At 38.7% G+C, this 24,733-nt stretch overlaps 1 protein-coding gene across 7 annotated transcripts in view; it reads right to left on the reverse strand.

Annotated features, from left to right (window-relative positions):
- znf385b (zinc finger protein 385B) overlaps positions 1 to 24,733 on the reverse strand; it is a 206,337-nt gene that overhangs the window by 73,037 nt on the left and 108,567 nt on the right. Inside the window, exon 1 of one of the 7 annotated variants that reach the window (XM_067444436.1) lies at positions 15,112 to 15,268. The exons of the other annotated variants lie outside the window; for them this stretch is intronic. Within the exon in view, the coding sequence (XP_067300537.1) occupies positions 15,112 to 15,121 (10 nt within the window). The 5' untranslated portion in view covers positions 15,122 to 15,268. Of the gene's footprint in view, positions 1 to 15,111; positions 15,269 to 24,733 lie in introns of those variants that run through there. 7 annotated transcript variants of the gene reach the window in all.

Genomic DNA, 24,733 nt, shown 5'->3' on the forward strand with positions numbered 1-24,733 from the left:
TACAGAAATATCTTAACTTTAGAATCCTATCTGATCTGTTTGGTAACAATGGCAATTTCAGTTAGGAAAAAAAATACATGAAGTTACCAGCTTATACCTGGTAAAGAGACAGTTCACAAGTTCACACTTACATATAATTTAAAGGGAGTAAACTTAAATGTGTATTTGGCGTGCTGTCCAGGGTGAGGGCTCCAAGCTCGGAATCTGGCCTGAACACAGAGTACTCCCCATGTATATATAAGTGGTTAGAACTTAAAGTGTAGAGAAGGGGTTGTGGAGGGATGCTGATAAACTGTCAACAAATGGAGGTAAGACTGCTGAATATATACCTCATATTGTTGAGTGGATGCGTGCTATCCACTCGTGTCAATTATCTGAACATGCTCCTCCCGAACTTTGTTAATAAAACATCATTTGTTGTCAGATTTCCATCTGTTCCTGATTTCATCACTTAGCTTGAACTGCTTTGGAGAATTGGATGTTTCTCCATTCAAAAAGATTGAAATAGCTGCCCAAACAATCAGCACTGTGTAAAGTGTTATATAAATAATTGTGACTTGACATGTAGAGGAAATAAAGTTTTGTTCACCCTTTCTGTATATGTTTTTTCTTCTACAGTGGAACACACACACACACACACACACACACACACACACACACACACACACACACACACACACACACACACACACACACACACACACACACACACACACACACACACACACACACACACACACACACACACACACACACACCTATTTGCATTGTAAAAAAAAATGTTTTGTGCATACAGAAGAACATGTTCAAAACGACATGAGGAACAGCAAATAATGACAAAATTCTCATTGTTGCGTACTATACCTTTAAGACTGACACATTCAATTATTTAAATTGTCATTAAATTAGGATGGGACTTGCTAACATCAGGGTTACTGAGAAGAGACACTGAGCACACAATCCTATTCATTCATCAATGAGACTTTTGAGGGCAGAACTTAACCCTGGGTTCCTCCAGAGGAATTGTCCATGTAATTAGTGCACCGTAAGTCACTATGGATGGGAAGTGTCTGCTAAGGGCGAGCAACTTCCTTCCATCACTAAGATATTCATTAGAAAGAAGACAGCAGGTCAATGATATTAGCTTCAGCTGATGTGAATCCATGCAGAGCGACAGAAACATCACAGTGTGAAATTTACTGAATTGAACCATAAGAGTAGCATAGAAATCTAGACGCACCCTAGCGGCAACAAATCTAATTGGCAGAGTGTCATCTAGCAACTCTCCATAGATTTGCATGCTGGAAAAAATAAACTCTGGTCAAGCCAATAACATGGTGTTTAAAGTTGGATGTTTAAAGCTAAACAGAATGACGACAGAGTTGCGACGGGTCCAGGTGCTACTTCTAAACAAAGAAGCTGGTGAACTGTGGTCTTTCGAATTGGCTTTGCCTGCAATTCTGGAAGACTTGGAGTTAAGCTTTTCTTTGAGAAAAGAACAAAGAACAGCACTAAAATCATTCTTAAGAAGGAAAGATGTGTTCGGAGTTTTGCCGACTGGATACAGCAAAAGTTTAACCTATCAACTAGCTTTGCTTCACGTTGCTCTGGATGGTTGTACTTGTAGCGCTTTCCAATTGCGTGCAGAGGGAATCTGAAAGACAACCGTTTATCCCGCCTCTCGGATTAAGCCATGTCAATGGTGAATTCCCAGACCCAACATCTTGATGTGGATCTTGCTTGTCAGGCTACCATAATAGCATATAGACAGTGCCATTATAATACCGGTATTAAAAAAAAAAATAAAACTGTTCAGCTCTCAATTCACCACCCACACACAAAATTTTCATGTTTACAAACTAGCTGGTGCACTGAGTACAAAGAGTGTCTGAAAACACTTTTTCATAGTAATTATATTAAAAGAGAATTATGTGTTGGAGCACTGAACTATAAAAAGCTGTTTAAATTAATTATTTACTCACTGCAAAACTGCTCACTGATGCAAAAACAGTCTTTTATTTTATAATTGGGTATGGTAATCATCAGGTTTAAATCACTGAGATGGTCTGAAATCACACACACACAAACATTATCTATTTTTATGGATAGTGGAAAGATCAGGAAATGTGCATCGAGCTTGAAATAGAAACGGTTTATTAAAAAAAAAACAGTTACTAAAAACACTGATAAAAAGTCAGACTTTAGTCATTTTGGTCCCAAGCCATGGAAGACAAAACCTACGAGCAATCGACTCACTATGCACTTTTAAAAAGTCTCTCAAAATACTTTCGTTCACTAGGGATTTTATTGATTTTATTATTTGTATTGTGTCTGGTAGGGCTGTCTGATGGAAGAGTCTGAGAGAATAGGGAAGTGATGATGAGGATGCGCTCTCAGCCATGAGTGAAAAGACACCAGGGTCGCTGTGTTTCACTGGTGTGAAATACACATGTGTAAAAATAGGTGTATTGTTGCTCCACTCCAGTGAAGGGGTGAAAATATGCTGGAGATGGTGTATGACGGTAGAAGTCACAACTACATTAAGTCACATTATGAAAAAGATATTGTAACACAGTATATAGCCGCATCGTGACACAAAGTAACAATTCTGAGATATAAAGTCACATTGTGAAATATAACTTTCAATTATGAGAAAAAAAATGTTTACAACTGAGATATAAAACACAATGCAATATATAAAGTCACACTGACAGTTGAAATTTAAACATTGTGAGATAAAGTTACACTTGTGTGAGATACAAATTACATTATGACAAAGTTGCAATGTTGACTTCAAAACATATGTGTGGATTTAATTAAGTCTGATATTGACTGACTGAAAATGTACATGATACTGGAATAGACTAACTATTAGCCAGCTTACATGGCTTTATGAAGTCAGCCATGGATCATGAGTTGTGCTGAACAGTAAACAGAGGTAAAATTCTGTCACATTTTCAGTGACATCGGCTGTCCATCGCAGCTAGAAGTAGGTATAATGAGGCAGTCTCTTTAGACGTCATAGTGACCACAGTCAGATGAAACTACTTAATATGACAGCTGCTCAAATGTGTTTTTTTCTTTTTTTTCTGCGGAGCCGGTCACATGTAGACAACGCACGCAAAGCCATCACTATTTCAGGCAAATCTAATAATGTCTTAAATTCAATTTAAATGCAGATTTACAAGCCAGTGCTTCAGGTCCACATCAGAGCGAGACAGAACGGGCTCAGTCTGTTCCTTTAAACACAATTTGCGAAAACGAAGTTGGTGTGGCTTCTAATAAAAATCTCCTGACAACGGGGTAAATGAAATCATGCCTCACTGTGAGCGTGTGTCCTTGTGCTACAGGGAATGATTAGATTGCCAAAAATTGCCAGGTGATGCAATGAACAGCTTGGAATTACAAGAGCATTCACAGGTCACAATGCAGCCTTCTCACGCTGCAGCGTTTTCCTCACCATCTTTCAGTGAATACACAACGACTGGTATTGGAAATAGACTGAAGAGTTTGTGGGAAGATCTCTAAAAAGCTTAAACTAGCTACCGTAATAACAACAAATCCAGTTTAACTCATTGGATTGATGGACATTTCGTTTTTTTTGCCTATCAGCATTTGGGCCGCACCCACTGATTCTTATAATTATGTTTAAAGCTCTGGGGTCAGTAAGATTTCCTTCTTTAAAATAAATGCATAAATTACTCAAAAGTTCCAGTAAAGACTATTACATTGTTACAGAAAAATACAAATAAATCTAATTTATGCTATTTGTTTGACCTTTCTTAAAGGGGTACTTCCGCGCTGGGAAGATGAATTTGTATTTAAACTGGGTCATTAATGTAGTAGAAATGTGAAATTATTTTTGAATTGGGAGCCTTCTAGACTGAGAAAGGCAGAAAATGTATTTTTGTCTCATGGGGATGAAAGACAACAATTCCCAGAATGCTTCGCTGCCCTACGAGGCCACTCCCAAAGCCACAGCTACTAGATTACTGGATCATTTGCCCACTGCATTCATTTTCATCAGTTCAGTTAGAGAACAGACACTACAATTAAAAACTGAACGTGTCTGTTCAAGGAGTGAGTCGGCGCACGAGTGTCACAGCACAAGCACAGCCGGAGTGAGATTACATTTACTGTCATGAATGTGCTGAATGAGCTTGTGATGAGAGCTGAGGTAAACGCGTCCGCGCTCGCGGCACACATTCACAGCGCGTTTTCAGTTCATGCCTTTGGAAGCTTAACTTTCATAGGAATTAATTTGAGAAGTTGAAACACTTACTTTGCTCCGCACCGCTCCATTTACATGAATGCCTGCAGCGGGCTGAGCTGTGAGTGCGATCCCACCCCCCATGCGCGGGTTGAAAACATGGAAAGTTTTCAACACACCTTCTTTAGCCTTTGGCCAAAAGTTCCTCAGATGACGCAAATATTGTCAATTTGCATCATTGGAGGATTTTTTTCAGATATAAAATGCATAAATCTCTCGTCTCAGGTAGATGGGGGGCACAATCATCTGAATATACTACAGGGTTTCTACTAATAGAAAGCCATATGCTAATCGCTGAAGTAACCCTTTAAGTATGTACAACAGGACTTGACTGCAATTTTTGCAACTTCGAATACTAAAAATGCTTTCGGCTTTAGTTGAATGGAAACAAAGATAATGTTACAAAACCCATTCTCGAAGAATTGCTGCTGTCTACCATCTGTCTGTTCAGTGCACTCAAAGGGTACTTCACAATTAAATGGGTTCCCTTATCTCAAATACATTTTTTTTGAGTTATACAAACAGAAGAACCAGACAGCTACAGATTGTTTTGTAACAAAGCGAGAGACGATGGTAAAGTTTCATCTGCCTCCCTGTTCTCCTGAGAAGGGGGCGGACATACCTACACTAAAAGTGAGCGTGCAAATGGAAGCGAGGTCCTCGAGTGAAAGTGCAAATAAGCAGATGCATTTCAGCTATAGTGAGAAAGGTTACTCTCGCTCTCTCAATCACCCTGTGGAATAGTGGGTGGTGAATCTTTTACTCTTATTTTACTCTATATATATGTACACAGGAGTGACTCATAAAGATCGACTCAATCCACCTGCAAGGGATGAGGGATGGAAAGAGAGATAAAGGCTAGAAGAAACGGAGGAGGAGGAAGAAGGTGGAATCAGAGGGCAGAATCTGAAGCCAACTTCTTGTGTTTTAGATGCATCCAACTGCCAGAATCCACAGCTGAATGAAGTGCAAGAGATCTGCATGTCCAGGGATGGATCGTTCAGTGAGATATACTCCTGTGTTGACAGAAGGATTAGTGGTTCTCGGGAGGATAATGACTATGGACGATGCACTGGGAACGTTCAAAAGATCCATCACCTGCCTCCTGGGCACCTGTGAACCGCACTGAGACGTGCCAGCAAAGGGACCGCAGCTAAATCTGTGTCCACTCTGGGGAGGTTGGGAAAGGAAATATTCAGCCTGGTGAGAGGCATGAATCAGCTATGTAATGTTGGCGAAAAACGGCATGAAAGAAATATCACCAACATTATCAGTCCCAAGGTCTGCACTTCACAGAACGATAAAACATGGCTCACCAAGAAAAAAGGAGAGAAGACTGTACAGCTATTCAGCTACAACACTTCAGCAGAGAATATTTGACATGTTGGCAGTTTGTCAATAATATGATTACTAGTTTTCCTAGCCATTCTCAGAAGATTTTATATCTAGAAAACAACATTAATTCCTCCCAATATCACAGTGAACTGGTAAAAGCCATGTTAAAAAATGGGAAGAGTAAAATCACTTCCAAAAGAAGTGAGTGGTTTTGCATTTGCTACATTTCCTGCCCCGATCCAACAGTCTTCTGGTTGTTTGTTGTGATGCGTTTGATTAGCCAGGGTGAGGGTATCTTCTTTACCAATGTTGACCTCTGATATCACAATGCACAAGTAAGGGATAGACCACGGCTAGCCTTGCATTAAACGGGAAGATCAGAAAAGAACAGGCAAAGAACAGCCTGACACGAATCAGAGGGTGGTTGCCTCTGCAAAGTGCATTTAAATAATTGAATACACAGCTAGCCGTAGAATATCATTCTTATACCATGGTCATTTGCCAGCACTGACAACTTAAATCTGCAGTAGGTAACTTTTGTAAAAATGTATTTTTTACATATTTGTTAAACCTGTCATGATGCCCTGACAGTAAAATACGAGACAGATAATCTGTGAAAAAAATCAAGCTCCTTTGGCTCCTCCCAGTGGTCCTATTGCCATTTGCAGAAATACACTGCTCCTGGTAAGAAACAACCAATCAGAGCCAGGAGGAGTGTCTTAGCGGTGTCAATCAAGCTTGTGGCGCTGATCACACCCCTCTCATGCGCTCTCATGCACAGCACGTACAGTCAGGCGTTTAAATTCAAGATTACCGGTGTGCCACAGCTTTGCTTATGCCGGACAAACAATCCAAACTGCCAATTCCTTGAGTGGCACCTGCTCATTAAATAAAGACGGGTAAACGGAAAAAAACAGATGACGATGATAAAAAAGCTGGGTGTGAATTCCTCTTTGGAGCCCATTGACTCAGTGTCAAAACTCTAGACGCATAACATAGAGATAAAATGTCACGCACTGTGCAAAGCAACTATTGAAACCTACTAATTCACCGGCTTGTCATGTTGCTGAAATAAATGTACTAGCAAATCTTATTTAGCATTACATATTGATACAATAATACTGCATACTATAACATTATTTACCGTTATATTATCTTACTAGCTATTTATTATTTGTAGAAATAGTACAACGTCATAAAGTTACATTACATGTATTGCAATGTACGAAATGTTTTGAGGACCAAGTTTGTAGTCCATAGGCAGGACATAGTCAATGTAAATCATATTATTGATAATTTGTCCGTACCAGTGAATGTCCCATAACTGTTTGATTACTAGCCTGCACGTTCACAACAGGGTCCGTAGTGATGGGGGAGGGGCTGTGGAGGGGGAGGAGCTATGGAGGGAGGGCTGTAGCGCAGCAGAGAGCAAGGGGGAGTGACCTTTGAGTTGTTCTTGTTCAAATTTTCAGGCTAAGTCAACGTTTTATAGAAACTCCCTACTGCAGCTTTAAACCTGCTACTGATGTTTGGTGCCGCAATATTTGACCGGAAGGGTAAAAATGCACTGAAAAAAAAAAAAAATGCTTTTCTTACTTAGTATTTTTGTCTTCTTTCTAGTCAAAATTTCAACAAATTCTTGCATTAAGAAACATTTACTAGACAAGTACAAATTATTGTCTTGTTTTGGGAACAGAGAACTAAAAATTAAGAGAGTTTTTGCTTACCCCACTGGCAGATTATTTTGCTTATTTTAAGCAAAAACTCACTTCATTTTGAGTCTTTTCTTTCATATCTTTTCCCAAAACAAGACAATATTTTTTACTTGTCTAGTAAATGTTTCTTAATGCAAGAATTTTTTGAAATTTTGACTAGAAACAAGACAAAAATACTAAGAAAAGCATTTTTTGCAGTGTGGATAATTATTTTCAGAGTTATGGCTCATTTGATCTGCACTTCAGCCCGCTTTTAAAGTAGTGTGTATTTATTTGAATGAATGAATTATAGCATTTATTTGAATGAATTGTCGAGAGATAGAGAAAGAGAGAGAGAGAGAGAGAGAGAGAGAGAGAGAGAGAGGAGAGAGAGATGCGTATCTGCGTCTGTTCAGCGTTTCTCTCTCACAACAACAAAGCTGTGAATTTAATTACTTCAAAATAATGATGTTACCCCCTTGTTGATAATAAATACAATGTAGTGATTCAGTAGTGAACCTATTTTATTACTGAAAGCATTGCTAACAAGTTTCTGTGCTCATGAATGTTTGTGTGTGTGTGCACAGCATGATCTCCGCTTTGTGTGTGTGTGATGTATGTTTCAACTCAACACGTTTCAAAGAAAACAATGTATTGATACAGAACGGTGGTTCAATTGACTTGGAACTACCTGTGCGTTAAACCGTTTTATTGCAAACCTTCCAGACAATCAGAATGAGTCAGAGATAATCAGACAGACCATGGCATAAAGACATTTATTTGACCAAAAGGGGATCTAAACAACAACAGAACAGATAAATGTAAAGCGTACTTTGAAGCCCACGTGATTTATAAACCCAGAATGACCTAGCAAAATTCTATGGGATCATCCCATATCAGATGAATTACAACCTGAATTAAAAAAGAAACAGAAAAACCTAAAACCAAACCCTAAGTATGAGCAACAACAACAGTATTTTTGGCAAGCAGCACTGATAATTAAAAGCTTGCAAAAAATCCAAATAGATGCAGCGCAAATCAAACGCAGAGATTTACGGGGACGGTAATGCTTGGAAAAAGGGGGATCAAAAAACGCAAACAATCGTTAAGTCGCCAACATCTGTTCTGCGAAGAACAATAACAAGACCATTAAAGCGAGCTGTCACGGGATCTCTGGCACATGACAGGGGAGCTTGTTTCATTATTCACGAAAAGAACTAAATATGCCACATTCAGCGTGCAAATGACACAAGACCCCCTGTTGGAAACCGATCTGCATTTACCAACCTCCTGTAAAGCGCAAGCAATACAATTAGGGGTGTGCGTGTTCACCTGATTGCCATATAAAAGCATCAGCCGGCTGGAATTAAATGACAGACGTCTGTGCTTTTCATCTGGTTTGACGTGGTGGGCTGTTTTTGTATTTAACACGCAAGAATGGTTAAAAAAAAGGAAATGTAAATATCACCCTCTTAAGATTATGGTTATGTTTGTAGCCATCAACGTCTTCGAATCTGAACGCAACACTCTTGCTGTGCAAATTACTTTCATAAAGTGATTTTACCAGCGGCAGTACTTGTTGTTTCAGCTCTGCGGTTTCCATGGAGACTAAGGAACAGTAGGAACAGGAGAACCTTTTGTCACGCTCGAGCCCAAACTCCGTCCCTAACGCTTGTTTCCAAGCGAGGCTCTCTCTGGTAACAACATCCCTCGAGCAGACAGACACACCGACAGGCGGAACGCCCCCTCTGGCCACCCGTGCTAACGTGCTGTAGGCTTTTTTTTGGTCAAACAATCTCAAATGTCTGCTAAAAGCCAGCTCTGAGCGTTGGCAACTTGGCACGCCGCTCCAAACCCCCCAGGGATAGTTTGAAAAGTACCTTGCGTAGGCCCCGGTAGGTTTGCTCTCGCGACGCGTGGGCAGATGCTCTAAGTGACTTTTCTTTCTCTCCCTAATGTATTCTCTGATTTTACTTTATCAAACAATATTGGGCATTAATATTCAGTGCAGTGAGAAGCATACGAGTGCATGCAAATCAAATCCTGTCGAGAGGATTATTGCATCGCTCAAAGCTACGGCTGACATATTCGCTATGTACGCCTGCCGTGCCGCTCCTCCTGGGCAGGAGTTATGCTTTTATGTCAGTTAAAACCAAAACGGTGGCTGTATTAACCTAAGGTCAATGAGAGAGGCCTGTAGATTTATCACTGTTACTGCTGACAGAGTTGTTTGCTATAACAAACGTTTGCAATTACGATTACTTCGCAGTGAAGCGTGGAAGAGCGCTTCGACTCTAATTACAGATAAGAGACAGGAGATCAGGTCCACAAATGGTGACCAGAGTAATTGTCATGCATATCAGTGCAGTCTACCATGGCAACACAAGACACTTGGTACCTGCAAACTTATTTCCCTTAATGATTTGGAAATATATTTAAAACAATGGACCTCAAAGTCTCACTCGTTTTGCATACAGAGGGACATTACACCCCAAAATGAATCATTTACTCACCCTCACTCACTCTATGACTATCTTTTTACCCCACTTTGGGGGTCAAAATAACATTGGACCCAATGACTTTCATCGTATGACATTTTTCTAAATAACTTCCTTTGTGTTTCGCAGAGCAAATTAAGTCATGCCGGTTTGGAATTACATGAAGGTGAGTAAAGGTTTTTATGGTTATTTAAAAAATGTGTACAGAGGGCTGAACATGGAGTATGAATTTTAGCATTTCTCTTCTTATTAAATGTGTCTAAACAAAGCAATTTAAATAAGTAATTCAGACATACGTTTTAGAAGTCATTATATATCTGACCACAGAATCTAGGTATTGGCCAATCAGATTTAAGTTTTCCAGAGACCAGTCATCAAGTTGAAATTGTTTACAGTATTAATCAAACGAAAACAATATGATACTCAAAGCAACAACAACAAAAATAAAATAAAAAATGCTGGGATGTAGACTAAACACTAGCCTTTATTAATGGTTATTTTTTAACTATTGTCCACTTAATTTTGATCTTTGGTCACTTCCCTGCTAAATAAAAATTACTTTTATACCTGGCATGCATTACATTGAACGAAACTGACAGTGCAGATTTAAAAATAAATAAATAAATAACTCAAATAAATGCTGTTCTTTTGACTAAATAATCAAATAATCTTAGAGTTTCCAAATAAATAACTTTTCTACATTGATAATAAGAAATGTTTCTTGAGCATATTAGAATGATATGAGCAATGATGCTGATAATTCACCTTTACTTTTTTATTCACACAAATAAATTAATAATAATAATAATAATAACAGATTTTGTTTATATTGCACTTTTCATTCCGAAGAATCTCAAAGTGCAACAAAGGGAACAACAACAAAAAATCAATAACAGGTAAAAATAATACAAAAAATCTACCAACACAGACAACTGAACAGTAACAGAGCTGATGGTGAACAGAAACAGAGCTGATACTTTAAATCATACCATTAATTCACAATATTACTGTTTTAATGTAGTATTGATCAAATGCAGCCTTGGACAAATAAGATACTTCTTTTTAAAAGATTAAAAATAGTACCAACCCCAAACTTTTGATTGTAAGTGTACATTTAGATTATGAATTTTTTCTTTTCTTTTTTTTACTGTGTACCAATGAATCAGTCTCTTTACGTTATTTATGCAAAATACTTATAGGTCAGAACAGGAACATGCACATGCAGGTTTTATGATTTTAAGCATAACATAATTGCGCAACTGGTCAAAAGGGAAGCACGACTGGATTGGAGAGGATGAATCATAATTAAGATGGTCTCATGAAAGCAAGGATAGCAAGCCAAGAAGCATTCCTTAAGCTCGGCTTCTTTCAGCACTCAACTACTCTCTGACAGAAAGGAGAGAGAGAGAGAGAGAGAGAGCGATAGAGAGAGAGAGAGAGAGAGAGAGAGAGAGAGAGAGAGAGAGAGAGAGAGAGAGAGAGAGAGAGATTTTAGCTTTTCCCTACATCAACGAAACCTCCTTTGCTCATATGGGATGATGCTCAAATACAGTGCTTAAATATTTAATCACATGTACACCAATTTAAGAAACCTGATTATGCTAACTCCTCCTCGATGACAGACATTACTTTCTGAAATGAAACGATGTACAATCTGCTTTGGAACATTATTTTTGGCATGTGAAATGTCGTGAATGTTTAAATATATCTGTGTGGGCATAAACACTACTAAAAAAGGTAGCAGTGGGTGATGAAAAACATTCCTGGAGGAAAAACAAAACCAATTTTCGATTAGTATTCGGTATTGAGCTACTGACGAGATCAGAAGTCATGTACTACACCTCCACACTGTGAACAGAACAGGAGGCACTTGTTTGAAAGAGAGGAAAAGAGAAAAACTTCCTCAATAATAATAATATCACAACAACAGAAAAAATTAACTATTTATTAAATTTATTTTTTTATTTATTTATTAAATTAAAATAAAATAAAATAAAAAGACCCCCTTTTCCCCTTTTTTTAGGGATGAATCATAAAAATTTGCTGTGGTAACTGACATTAAGCCACCAATGCTGTCAAACTATAAAATGTGATTTATGTGCCACTAGCCCACTATCATCAAATATTGCATATTGCAATTGGATATGGCAGGGTGTGGCAGCTGCCATACCTTGACTTCCTGGTCAGGTCAATGCAAAGTAATAATATTGTTTGCAATATAATTTTTTTGTTGTTGCAAGTTTAATCCTGCAATATTACTACGGGTAATTTCAAATTTTCGCACTCAAAGAGTTTTTACTGAACCGATACCTTCAGTGATTATAAAGGAAGAGCTCTTTACCCGCTTTCTGTGTAATTTCATTTGCAATTTAAAGAAAAGTTTTTGTTTTTCATGAAGCTTTGTGACTATTATATATATATATATATATATATATATATATATATATATATATATATATATATTTTTTTTTTTTTTTTTTTTTACAAAAAGTGACAAAAAATATTTTTTATAACGTTAAAAATAAATTTAAAAGCAAAAAGGCTAATGAGTGGTCCTCTGCAGCCACCTATGGGTTATAGTACTGATTTCATGTATTTTAAAATTTAAAGTATTTGTGTTAGGTTTTGTACACTTGTTAAATGTTTTAGTTTAGTTTAGTTTTAAAACTTCATCTTTGAAGAATGAACAAAAACTGTTTCTGGTCATTACATTAAAAACAACATTTTAATTGGAGAATATTCAGACTTTTGAGCTTTGAAGTCCTGGAAAAGCCCTTAATTCTTTTAATAGTGGTCGAGAACTTTAATTTGCTAGGTTATGATCAAAGCTATATGGCTGCAAACACACACACACACACACACACACACACACACACACACACACACACACACACACACACACACACACACACACACACACACACACACACACACACACACACACACACACACACACACACACACACACACACACACACACAACATCACGTCGAGGGAGTTAGATTTGATGATGTCATTAGATTTTGCCATACCTTGGCTTTTGATGTATTGACACAAGGTCCCTGAAAACTCCCAGCTTCATAATCCAACAGATAGTCTCGACCCAATCTTATGCCATGCTATCCTGGGATACTTAAACAGAACACTGTTTTCATATACTTACAGAGCCACAGTGTTTATAGACTGCATAAACCCAGCCTGATCTGCAGGCGAATTTGATTTCACCCTGCAACTCTGGAAATCGCGGACTGGCTTATCCACGCTTTTGTGGGGTTTACAGTTTTTTCCAACTGCTTACACACAAAATCATTACTTGTCACACAATTTTTTTTCACAAACACCATTACCACACATCAAATCTGCAAAACCTTACACTTATTCTCTGCCTCCAACTCAGTTTTCAATTTCATAAAACCCTTTTTTTCAAAACACAACACAATTTTCTAATGAAACACAAAAATCTAAAAGGAATTATCTTGATCTCCTTTTCCAAACACAACCAATCAAAATGCTACACTAACTCATCAGTGCCTCACACAAACTCCCCTAAAGAAATTGTGTTCTTTACTATATTCTAAAGAATATACTATTGGTGTACACGTTTATGGTTTTGTTGTATGCTGCTGTATACCACAGTAATGCTTGGCCTAATCAATATTGTTTGTTTCTATATTGGATCACACTGCACTTGTTACCCCTCTCAGCAGATGACTTTCACTGTAGAACATTGTATTGAAATGTAGATATAAGCCTATGAACAACCAAAGAGCTTTAGATTTAGAACAACAGTGTTTACATGGTTTATCCAAAAATGTACTATAATGAGAGAAGTGTTTGCCATTTGATGGAAATACTTCATTCTAACATGTGATTATGGCATTTTGAATGCAGTGTTACATTTTGAAGGAGATGTGAGGCATTTTGCGTGTGCAGTTTTGGGAATTGTGTGTCGAGTTTTGAAAAAAGGAGACAATTTTGAAAACGTGTGTAAGCATTTGGAAAAAACTGTAAGGGTTTAACATGATGACAGATAAAGAAGCGATGGGTCATTGCCGGTTGATCACGCCTCTTGTGGTCTGATTGGTTAAAGGACTATCCAATTGCATACAGAGTTATTTGAATAATACTTGCTAATCACGCCTCTTGTCTTATGCAGTAGAAAATACATAGCAGACTCCCCAGACCAATGTTCAATCTTAAATTGAGCTGGGTCTGGTCATAGACAGACAACAGTGTTTACTCTTTTCGGTAAATCAGCCCACTTATAGTCACTTATAGACTCACTGTTACAAAAAGAATTTTAATTTTTTTAAAAAAATTCTTGCACCGAACTTATTTCGTTACATCTCTCCATTAGTCCAAAGGAGCTGCAAGCTTAATGAAGCTGCCAAAGTTCTGGCAAAGGGCTGAGCCCCCCAGGTCTTCTCCACGGGGGGCTTCGGGAGATTGGCAGACGGCCACGCAGCGACCATCAACAACAATTTCAAGCCTGCGCTCCCCAAAGACATGCATGATTATTCCAAGTCACACTGCTCTGGAATGTGACACTGCATTAGTACTTCATCGAACGAGATGCTCCTGAGAGAGGCTTTCCATCGCGCGTATCAATGAGCATTTGAAGGAGCCCGATTGCTCACGAACACCCACACGTTAGTGGCTGAGCATGTAAGCCTCAATGTCACGCTACGAGGGCGATCAGCACCAGATATAAGCGGGTAGGTGTGGGTTACGTGAGCAAATTATGGCTAGAATATGTTCAGACATTGAGGAAAAAAATAAATAAGAATAAACATACTCAAGTCAAACTGTTTAGTAACAATTTAAGACTTTAAAATGAAAAAAGTTAGATAATTAAATGCATTTAGTAAAAGACAAAACTATTAATAGAAAAACCTCGTTATATTGTAAAACACCAGGAATAGAATCAAATGTCTGATCTTTAACGAAGCTTTCGATTGTCTTTAATGCTTTAAGAATACAGTCAGTCTGCTCAGTGAAGTTAGTGTCAGCTGAGATAAGGTGTCACACTGTATTAGTAATGGCACAAACTTAACCCACATAAACAAAACAATGGTGCTGACAGGATCTCTTACATAAATCCAGAGCACAGTCGTATTTCAAAGCTCAGCTCCCCAGGCAAACACGCAGAGCAAAGCGAAACAGAACAAATCACAAGCGGCTTTCAACTATATATATCTGGATTGATGGCTGGTCCAGTCTGACATGTTCTTTCAGATGTTCACCGCTGTATTGCATGGGAAAAGAAGCATGCAGACAAGTCGATGCCACAACCCTGAGCGTAAACCGTACTCACCTAAGAGCATGACTGAAGCTCGCCGTGTGTTTAGGGCTTTAGCTGGTGTGGGTTTCTGTGCCGGTCAAGCTCAGTGATGAAGCACTCGTTCAGGAGCAGTCCGTGCGATACAGCACTGACAGAGAGAGAATGCACTCTGAACGCGTGCTGCTCTCAGCTGAGATGAAGTGAAGAGCGAGAGAGAGAGAGAGAGGGAGAGAGGGAGAGAGAGAGAGAGAGAGAGAGAGAGAGAGAGAGAGAGAGAGAGAGAGAGAGAGAGAGAGAGAGCCCAGAGACGGAGTCGGCAGATGCGGCTCCCACAGTCCCTCTGAGCGTGGAGAATAAGGGAAAATCTGGGTCGCTGCGCTGTGGATGTGGCACGAGAATCTGTGTAAAATCAGCGAAGCAGCTGATCAGACGGGTTTTTGGATGATCTGCTTTGGAAATCGTGCACCTGGCTGTGATTCAGCTCGTAGGAATCTGGATCTCGTAAATCAAGCGGCAATCCCAAACTCACTTTGTGAACGCTGGAACACAGACTGTTCACACAAAAAATATAGAAGAGAGTGAGTCCTATAAAGGCTACAATTAAGATTTGAATGAGAAAGAAAAATGTCCTTTGCAAAAGCAATGTGAAGGGTGCACTAATAAATCGATACATTTCCAAATGTGTGTGACAAAGAAATCATACCATCATGCTTCTTTGCATGCATGCATGCATCATTAATGAATTATAATTTTTTAAATTCTGAATTAAATGCGATTATATAAAAAGACTTAGGGGCTATTTACACGACACCATTTTGAACTAAAAACAAAAACAAAAACTTTTATGCGTTTTGGCTGTTCATTTAAATGCCCCAAAAGGGCTTTTCATACTCCACTAAGCCTCGGGTTATCGATGTTCTAAACACAGCTTTTAACCCCGGGTAAAGAAGCTTTTCACATTTGTGATTTATATGCGGGTTAGCAATGCTTTTTACCTGGGGTTATAAAACCCTGCTGTTTGAGTGAAGAAAAGACTTCTCTCTTACCTTTATAGTCCGAAATGTCCATTTAATATAAACTCAATAGTACAGTCAGCAATGCTAGAGCTTTAATCTAAACAGACTGCGTTTTGCGTTTATCCAATCAATGACACTGACGCCACAAATATGCAAATATGAACGTTAACCCAGGGTTTAGGAATGTACAATGTGAAACGTTAAATTATGAATACCCAGGATTCATTGTTAAAGGAATAGTTCACCCTAAAATTTAAATTGTATGTTTATCTGCTTACCCCCAGGGCATCCAAGATGTAAGGCAAGGCAAGTTTATTTGTATAGCACATTTCATACCCAATGGCAATTCAAAGTGCAGTTTACATAGAAATTAATTAAAACAGTGGTAAAAAATGCATGAGAAAAAAAGAAGGTAGGTGTGTTTGTTTTCTTCAGTAGAACACAAATGAAGATTTTTAACTCCTAAAGTTGCGCGTCTAATGCATGTCAATGGGGTGTATTTCTATGAGAGCCACAATGAGAGTAAAAAACACATAATGTAAAAAAAAAAACATACGAATCTATATTAAACCCTGTGGCTCGTGGCGACACATTGATGTCTTAAGACATGAAACGATCGGTTAACAGTATTTGTGTTAATCTTTTACCTCATATCAAACAAATCTCATCTAGTATTCCCAATGTCATTACTGCAGAGTTAGGTCACAAACCTGCTCATTAGTGCCTGAATGAGGCATCTATGTAAATATAATTATATGATCACGCCGGGTTTTTGACCTTACTTAACAGAAGTCGGTTTGAAAATGGTTTTAATGTTTTAAAAACAGATAATGTTATTGTCTCTGTGTAAACTACAAAAATGGTGACGTCATTGCTGCATCCCAATTCGCCTACTTATACTATGTCCTAAAAGTATGTACTCTTTTTGTGAAGAAAAGGTATATAACTTTTGAGTGTTTAGCAGAAAAGTATGCAAGCTTCGGGACATACTACTTCGCCATTTTTAACGGACTCTGTCGCTTAGTTACGTGCATCCCGTCACCGTTTATCTGCCCTGTCAATCATTGTCAGATTTGTCACAGTTCAAAATCCTCCACACTCAGTTGAATCTCCTACCGTATCGGAGAGAAATGTAGCCACTCGTTCATCTGTCATGTGTGGGTTTCCGTCATGTTTGTAGTTTTTTAACATTTTTTATCCGCGTTTGTAGTTCTAATCGAATCCTCGTCCAACTCGCAATGGGTTTGGGCAATATCAGCCGTTAGAGTGCCCATCGAATTCGGACTGGAAATAGTAAACCATCCGGGAATCTTTGGAATACTCTTTTCAACATACTACGATTTGGGACATACTAATTCTATTTTCGAATACTATTTAGGATGGATAGTATGCGAATTGGGACGCAGGGCATGTGTATGCATATTACTTGTTCAGTCTATAGCGGTGTGTAGTAGTGTTTCTTTATAAAGTTACATTGCCGCAGAAAACAGCGTTTTTAGTTGTTTTTCGCAAATCCATGTGAACAGGGATTTTGATAACGTTGTTGTCTGTACACAAAAAACGCAAAGGAAAACCTTCATGTAAACATACCATTAAGATAAACACACCTGTCTATTGAGTGGTACAAGCAGGATGAATGTGAAAATAAACGGGGTGACCAGTACAGTTCGGTTCACAAACATATGACTCTTAAGAGTCAGTTCTTGAAATAACTGGTTTGAATGGGTCTGATGTGTTCCTCACTGAATCAGTCAAAGCAGTTTAAGGGGTGATCAATTGAGAAATCAACTTTCCCTTGAGCTTTTGATATAAAAAATGTCATGGTAATATAAGAATATCCTCTAAGTTTCAGAGCTGAAAACTTCCTTGTTAGTCAAAGAAAATATTTTATAGACACCAGGCTCAGCAAACGGTCCTGTGCTTCATACTTATGTCATTGCGCGACGAAACACACACCTCTACAGAATCTAAGATATTGCGCTATTCCTGGTTGTGAAAGAACACAGTCGCTGCATAAGCTTCCTTCGGATCCTAATATTAGGAATGAGTGGTTGAACTTTATTTTTTATGAAGTTCCAGCTCACATGGGGAAGATATGTTCACTTCAGTTCACTGCGGAATCGTTTTTAAACAAATCTCCGGTCGATGCTGGATTTGGATCCGACAGGAATGGTGCATCACACCGATGTGAGTAAAACGTGTTTTTATATGTAATAGTACTGCATTGTTATAGATCGTTTTGCTTATGTGTACGTGTCTAACAGAACATAACTTTAGCACACGCTGGACTCAGACACGTATGGGCCAGGGCTCGCAAAGGGCAGGGCGAAGAATCTCATAATATTCCGATCTTGTTCTGCTATTCTCTCTCTCTCTCTCTCTCTCTCTCTCTCTCTCTCTCTCTCTCTCTCTCAAGTTGACATCTGAAGGGCGGCGTGCGTGCGGTTCGGGCTTATATTGTCCGATCTTGCGGGCTATGTGTAATATAAAAATAATAGTCCAATCAATCGCGGGTGGATGAAAAATAAATAAATCATTGTGTTTGTTTGATAAAGACGTTTACGAACCCTGTGATCAAGAAAATCATTCCGGTTGCCGCTTCTCCCTCACTCTCTCCTCTCTCATGTGAACTGACAGGAGCTTAAGCTCATTATATATGCAAATCTTATCCAATCCTAGCCGTGGGCGTTTATTTCCAAGTCTTCAGTGCTCCACGCCCATCAGAACCCAGTGTTTTGGAGAGAGCCTCAAAACCAGCGTAGAAAATAGCCTATTACTTATTAGTTATGATGTTTTTGAATGTAAAAAACACACAAACGTCATTAGTTGACCTAGGACAACAACAGTATAAAAAAATAAAAAAGCCAGTTCATGACACTTTTAATAAATCAACGTCTGACTTGAACTGAACTTAAATTAACTGACTAGTTGTTCATATAACAATGCGTAATACATTTTTTTTCTAACTTAGCAGGAGTTTTGCTAATTATTTAAAGATTCTAAAATATACTGTGGCAGAACACCTGTCCTCTGCGTCCAAAAGAAAACCAGCAACCTTGACAAAGTACCTAGTAAAATAGACCCAGTAAATAAAACTAAACAATGGAAACCTCTGAACAGATCTGCATGTCATCCACCAAGATAAGCGATAGTGCCAACACGGAAAACAAAGTGAAATCGTGACTGAGCTGCAGCAATGTCCCGCATATGCAGAGAAATCATAATGTGATTCTGTCACAGCAGACCCAGCGTGTGCAAATATGCCAGGAGCATTAACAAAACCAGATCCGTTGTCTGAGAAAACAACTGACCACAGTGACTTCATGAAGGAAACTCTTTGATTGTGTATATATAAAGACACAGGTGGAGAGTAGGTGCAAATCTAGGGGTGAAACATCTGCGCATGGGCTTTTTTCAGGTCTCAAAGCCCTTCATCTCGTGTCGAGTTTCCCATGGAACATTTTGAAAGAAATTACACAGAATGCTCTTAGGATCAAGTTACTCTTCTGGCAGGCAATGAGTGCAAGACCCCACATCCAAGAATACAACAGTTCACGACATGTAAATCCAAGGGCTTACAAAGGAGAGATAGACAGGCAATGCGTCATGGGTGAAGTTGATGAAGGGCAGAAAACAAAACAGCAAAATGTGATTACATTTAACCACTCCTACTTTCACACAACCTCCTTTTTGAAGTGTCCATCTAACGCCTAGATCTGGTTTCCGACCTATACTTTCGACCTAAATGGAAACTCGTAATCACGGCCCACTCAGACATACCAGAAGTATTATTTTAGTGTCTTATATTAGGTTGCAGAGTCCATAAAATGAGTCCATTACAATGAGATGACAAACCTGTCACAGCAGAGGCAATTTCCGTCTCCTTTTCTGCGGAAATCCGCTTCGGAGAACAACAGTTTGCACAACAAGGATTCGCGCTTCTCTCAGCGGCGCAGTCCCGATCATCTCGACAAATATTCCAGCGCCCAGCCGGTGCCCACGGAGCCCATGAGGTTATGAAGGGTTATCACACCCTCCTCCCCTAGAAGTGCTGATGTGATTTACAGGGACAGGGACAGCGGCATCTGTTTGCAACATTTCAGCAACTGAAAGTTTGTCTCCTTCTCTGGTTACAGCATTGGATAGAGAGGCCTTACAAGCGCTGATCACTTAGCAGACTGCCTCCATTACGTGCCGAATACTACTCTAACCTTTCTCTGTTTACAACAACATGCAAAGCTAAGGGGGAACTATAAATATATAAAGCATATCAAGGATTCTTTCCATTGACAAAACAATGCAGTCTTGAATTTGGATCCCTGTGCAGTGTTAAAGGTTAAATGCACCAATTCTGCCCCAAAAATTTTCATTACTTAAAGGGATAGTTCACCTAAAAATGAAAATCCTTTCAAAATTGTTCTGCCTCATGCCATTCCAAGCACATTTTAAAGAGTAGGGTGTAACCCGGCATCCTGGCCAAATTTGACCCATTGGCCCCTATACATCATGGCCTCCTAATCATCCCTCTCCTGATTGGCTTCATCACTTTGTGTCCTCTCCACCAATCAGCTGGTGTGTGATGGACGTTCTGGTGCAATATGGCTGCCGTCGCATCATACAGATGGATGCTGCACATTGGTGGTGGTTGATGAGATTCCCCCCTTCTATATCTAAAGCGCTATATAAATGTAATGAATTTTTTTTATTTTTTATTTTTTTAACAAAAAGGTTTATGTGACTCAATCGAAAGTCCAAGTAACCAAAACTTCAGAGATCCTGGAAAGGAGTCATAAAATGAATCTATATAAATCGTCATATAATCCAAGTCTTGTTAAGAGATACAAGTGCTTTCTATGAAGAACAGATTTGTTCAGATTTAATCTAAACTATGACACCCACACATACTTGGAGAACATCATATGGTAAACATGGAAGCTCAAACACGCTCAAGCACAAGCTTCCACGTATATGTGATGTGCTCTAGTTATGTGTGCCAATAAAAGCCTATAATTCATATAATCTATAATCTGTTCATCATATGAAGTGATTGTATCTCTGCTCAAGACTTGATTTAAACTGTTTGATTCAAATGGATTTATTTAATAACCTTTATGACCTTAGGAACATTAAGGCATCATCAAAGGATACAAGATCTGGACCTTTTGGTTGCTTGGACTTTCAATGGAGGGACAGAAACTTCTCGGTTTCATTAAAACTTCCATCTTAATCTGTGTTTTGAATTTGTGCTAACCAAAGTCTTATGGGTTTGGATTGACATGAGGGCGAGCAAAAATGACAGATTGGTCAACCCTAGGGTGACCAGACATCCCGTTTTCCTCGGGACAGTTCTGTATTTCATCTCTATTTTTAGTGTCCTGATTTTTTATGAAAAAAATCAGGTTGTGTCCTTTATTTCTTCTTTCCTAAATTGTCTTTGCTATGATCATAAAAGCGAGAAGTAGTCTTCTGTGACGTGAAAATAGCCTATTTTGGAGAACATAATGTCCAGTCACCATCCCTTCGTCCACCTCCAAAGCCCCCACCATCTCTCCCACTATTCATCTTCTGCAGAGGTGGACGACACAACTTCATTACTTGAGTAAAAGTAAAAGTAATACTGGTCAAATATTACTCCATTACAAGTGAAAGTTGTAAAAACAGATTTTTAATGAAGTAAAAGTACAGAAGAACTTGATTTCAAAATTACTTATTTCCTTTTTTATATCAATGCATTATTTTATTGTTGTATAAATGCACACTATACCATTATGGTTTAAGCCAGTCAGGGATGCTCAATCCGACATGCTAGCATAACTTTATAAAAGTTACAAAGCCCTTTAAAAAGCTTCTGTCACTTTATGGACAAATGCATGGATCCTATAGACTTATACACATCTGATTTTCTCCCAACAGTTTACCTAAGACATAATCAATTTTGTTTATGTGAATACTCTGCAAAATGAACAGTGTGATTTGACTATAAAATATATTTAAAAAAAAAAGAAATCGAAAAAATCCTGGGAAATCATTGAACTACACATGACTACAAGAGTGATTCCTGATAAGCTTTCTGCAAAACCCCAAACAGCTTTTAAAGAAGAAAAAAAAATCATCCACTAACTTTCAAAGCTGCTACAGAAACGACTTTCAACTTTGAAGACCTTAATATAAATGTAGTGGAGTAAAAAGTATGATATTTGTCTTTCAAATGTAGTGAAGTTAAAGTCATAAGTTTCCAGAAAAAATAATACTCAAGTAAAGTACAGATACTCAAAAGATGTACTTAAGTACAGAACTCAAGTAAATGTACTTAGTTATTGTCCATCTCTGATCTTCTGTAATGGCGAGAGGTGGATTCAGGGAATGTCACAGTTATGTTCAGTTAGTTTCAGTTTTCATGGACTTTTAGTTTGTTATTTTCAGTCACATGTTCCTTTGTTCAGTTTTCCACGACTCTTTTGTTGTCATAGTAATTCATTTAATCAACACAGGTGTTTATCATTATTTCATTCGCTTGGCTTGTACTTAAGTTCTTCCTTTTCTACTGTTTGATGTCTGGTCACATTTGTGTTTAGTGTGTTTGCCATCGTTTAGACCATTTTCCTGTGGATTATTATTAAAGCACTGTATGGAACTTCATTCATCAGTTGTGTCTTCTGGCTGTGCAAACACCCGTGACAGCTTATGATATACTGTAGGGCTGTCACAATTCCTCTATTAAATTTGAGTACATTCATCTGTTGTTCATCGCAATCTGCTCCAAACCTACACCAGCAGAATACCTCAATATGTTTCTAAAACCTACACCAGCAGAATACCTCAATATGTTTCTTAAAGGGATCCCCTGGTGTTGAGACTTGTATGGCTTAATATAACATAAATTATGTCTCTTACTGAATTATGTAGTAGAAAACCCATGAAAGATATTCGTTGTTTTAAAAATCGATTTTATATTTTTACCATGGGCGGCGCCATTTTGTTTGCGTTCTAGGTTGATGACGTAGAGTGGTTGAACTCCTCAATCAGCTGGCATTACCCGTAGCTATTTTTACCACAACGCAACTCGAAAATTGTTTCAGAGTTAAACAAAACCAATGAATTCCTTTGTAATTATACTTAAAACACACTCAAACATACATGTGCACACAAACTCACCTACACAAGTCACAAACAGATCGGCGGGCGCGCACACGACAGGCTCTGTCTCAATCGAGATGTTGGGTTGCTCAGTCTCCACGACAGGGGCTGAATCTGAAATCGACCCTATACCCTTAAATAGGGCATTATTTGAAGGGACGGACATTTGTAGTGTTGTCCGACACCATAGTGGACATGTTCGAGTGCAGTCATTCAGTCTCACGTTCCACCGCAATAACGAGTGTACAGCCGATTTACAACAGCTGTCCGACTTCACGCACTCAAACATACATGTGCACACAAACTCTCTCTCTCACACAGACTCACACACACCCCAACAGATCGGCGCGAACACACACACACACACACACACACACACCCCAACAGATCGGCGCGAACACACACACACACCCCAACAGATCGGCGCGAACACACACACACGCACGCACTGCGTGCGCGTATACATAACCCTCAATCTATTCCCGTGTTGATATCCTGTTCAACACATCCTGTTCCCTAGATAGACTGTTGATAGTAGATTAACTATAATGCCTAATGTGACCAGCAGAGGGAAATATCTAGGTAGGACGATGGGATAAAGTAACGTGAGGAAGAGAGGCAGGATGTTTTGGTGATGATGCATGCGATTGAGACAGAGCAGTCAGAGGTGTGTGTGTGCGCGCCCCCGCCGATCTGTTTGTGACTTGTGTAGGTGAGTTTGTGTGCACATGTATGTTTGAGTGTGTTTTAAGTACAATTACAAAGCAATTCATTTGTTTTGTTTAACTCTGAAACAATTTTCGAGTTGCGTTGTGGTAAAAATAGCTACGGGTAACGCCAGCTGATTGAGGAGTTCAACCACTCTACGTCATCAACCTAGAACGCAAACAAAATGGCGCCGCCCATGGTCCAAATATAAAATCGATTTTTAAAATAACGTAGATCTTTCATGGGTTTTCTACCACATAATTCAGTAAGAGACATCATTTATGTTATATTAAGCCATACAAGTCTCAACACCATGGGATCCCTTTAAACCTACACCAGCAGAATACATCAATATATTTCTAAATATGCAACAGTTCATCGCGATTTCAAAAAAAAAAAAAAAAAGTTTAAACCTTTGCTCGAGTTTTAATGGCCACATGTTCTTGTTCAAGAAATTAAAGTGGCTGTAGCATTTCTATCATAAAGAAGTGGACAAATATCAAAGATTAAGTAAACATTTTTTAGGCCACAAAATCACCCCCTATACTCTTAGGCCCCGTCCACACGAAGCCAGAGCTTTGCCAATCCGATCTTTTTTTTTTTTTTCTCATTTCAAGAAATATCTGCGTACACACAAGATCACTGAAACCAACTCAAAATGATGTTGTATACATGCCAGGCCAGTGTGTGGCGCTGTAATTCTGCCACAGAAATACACAAAAAACGGAGAAGAAGGTTTGTGGCTGGGTAGGAGGTGAGGCAAAATCACGATAAAATACATGCCAGGCCAGTAG

The sequence above is a fragment of the Pseudorasbora parva genome, chromosome 5 (genome assembly GCF_024679245.1).
Source record: "Pseudorasbora parva isolate DD20220531a chromosome 5, ASM2467924v1, whole genome shotgun sequence".
NCBI lineage: Eukaryota > Metazoa > Chordata > Actinopteri > Cypriniformes > Gobionidae > Pseudorasbora > Pseudorasbora parva.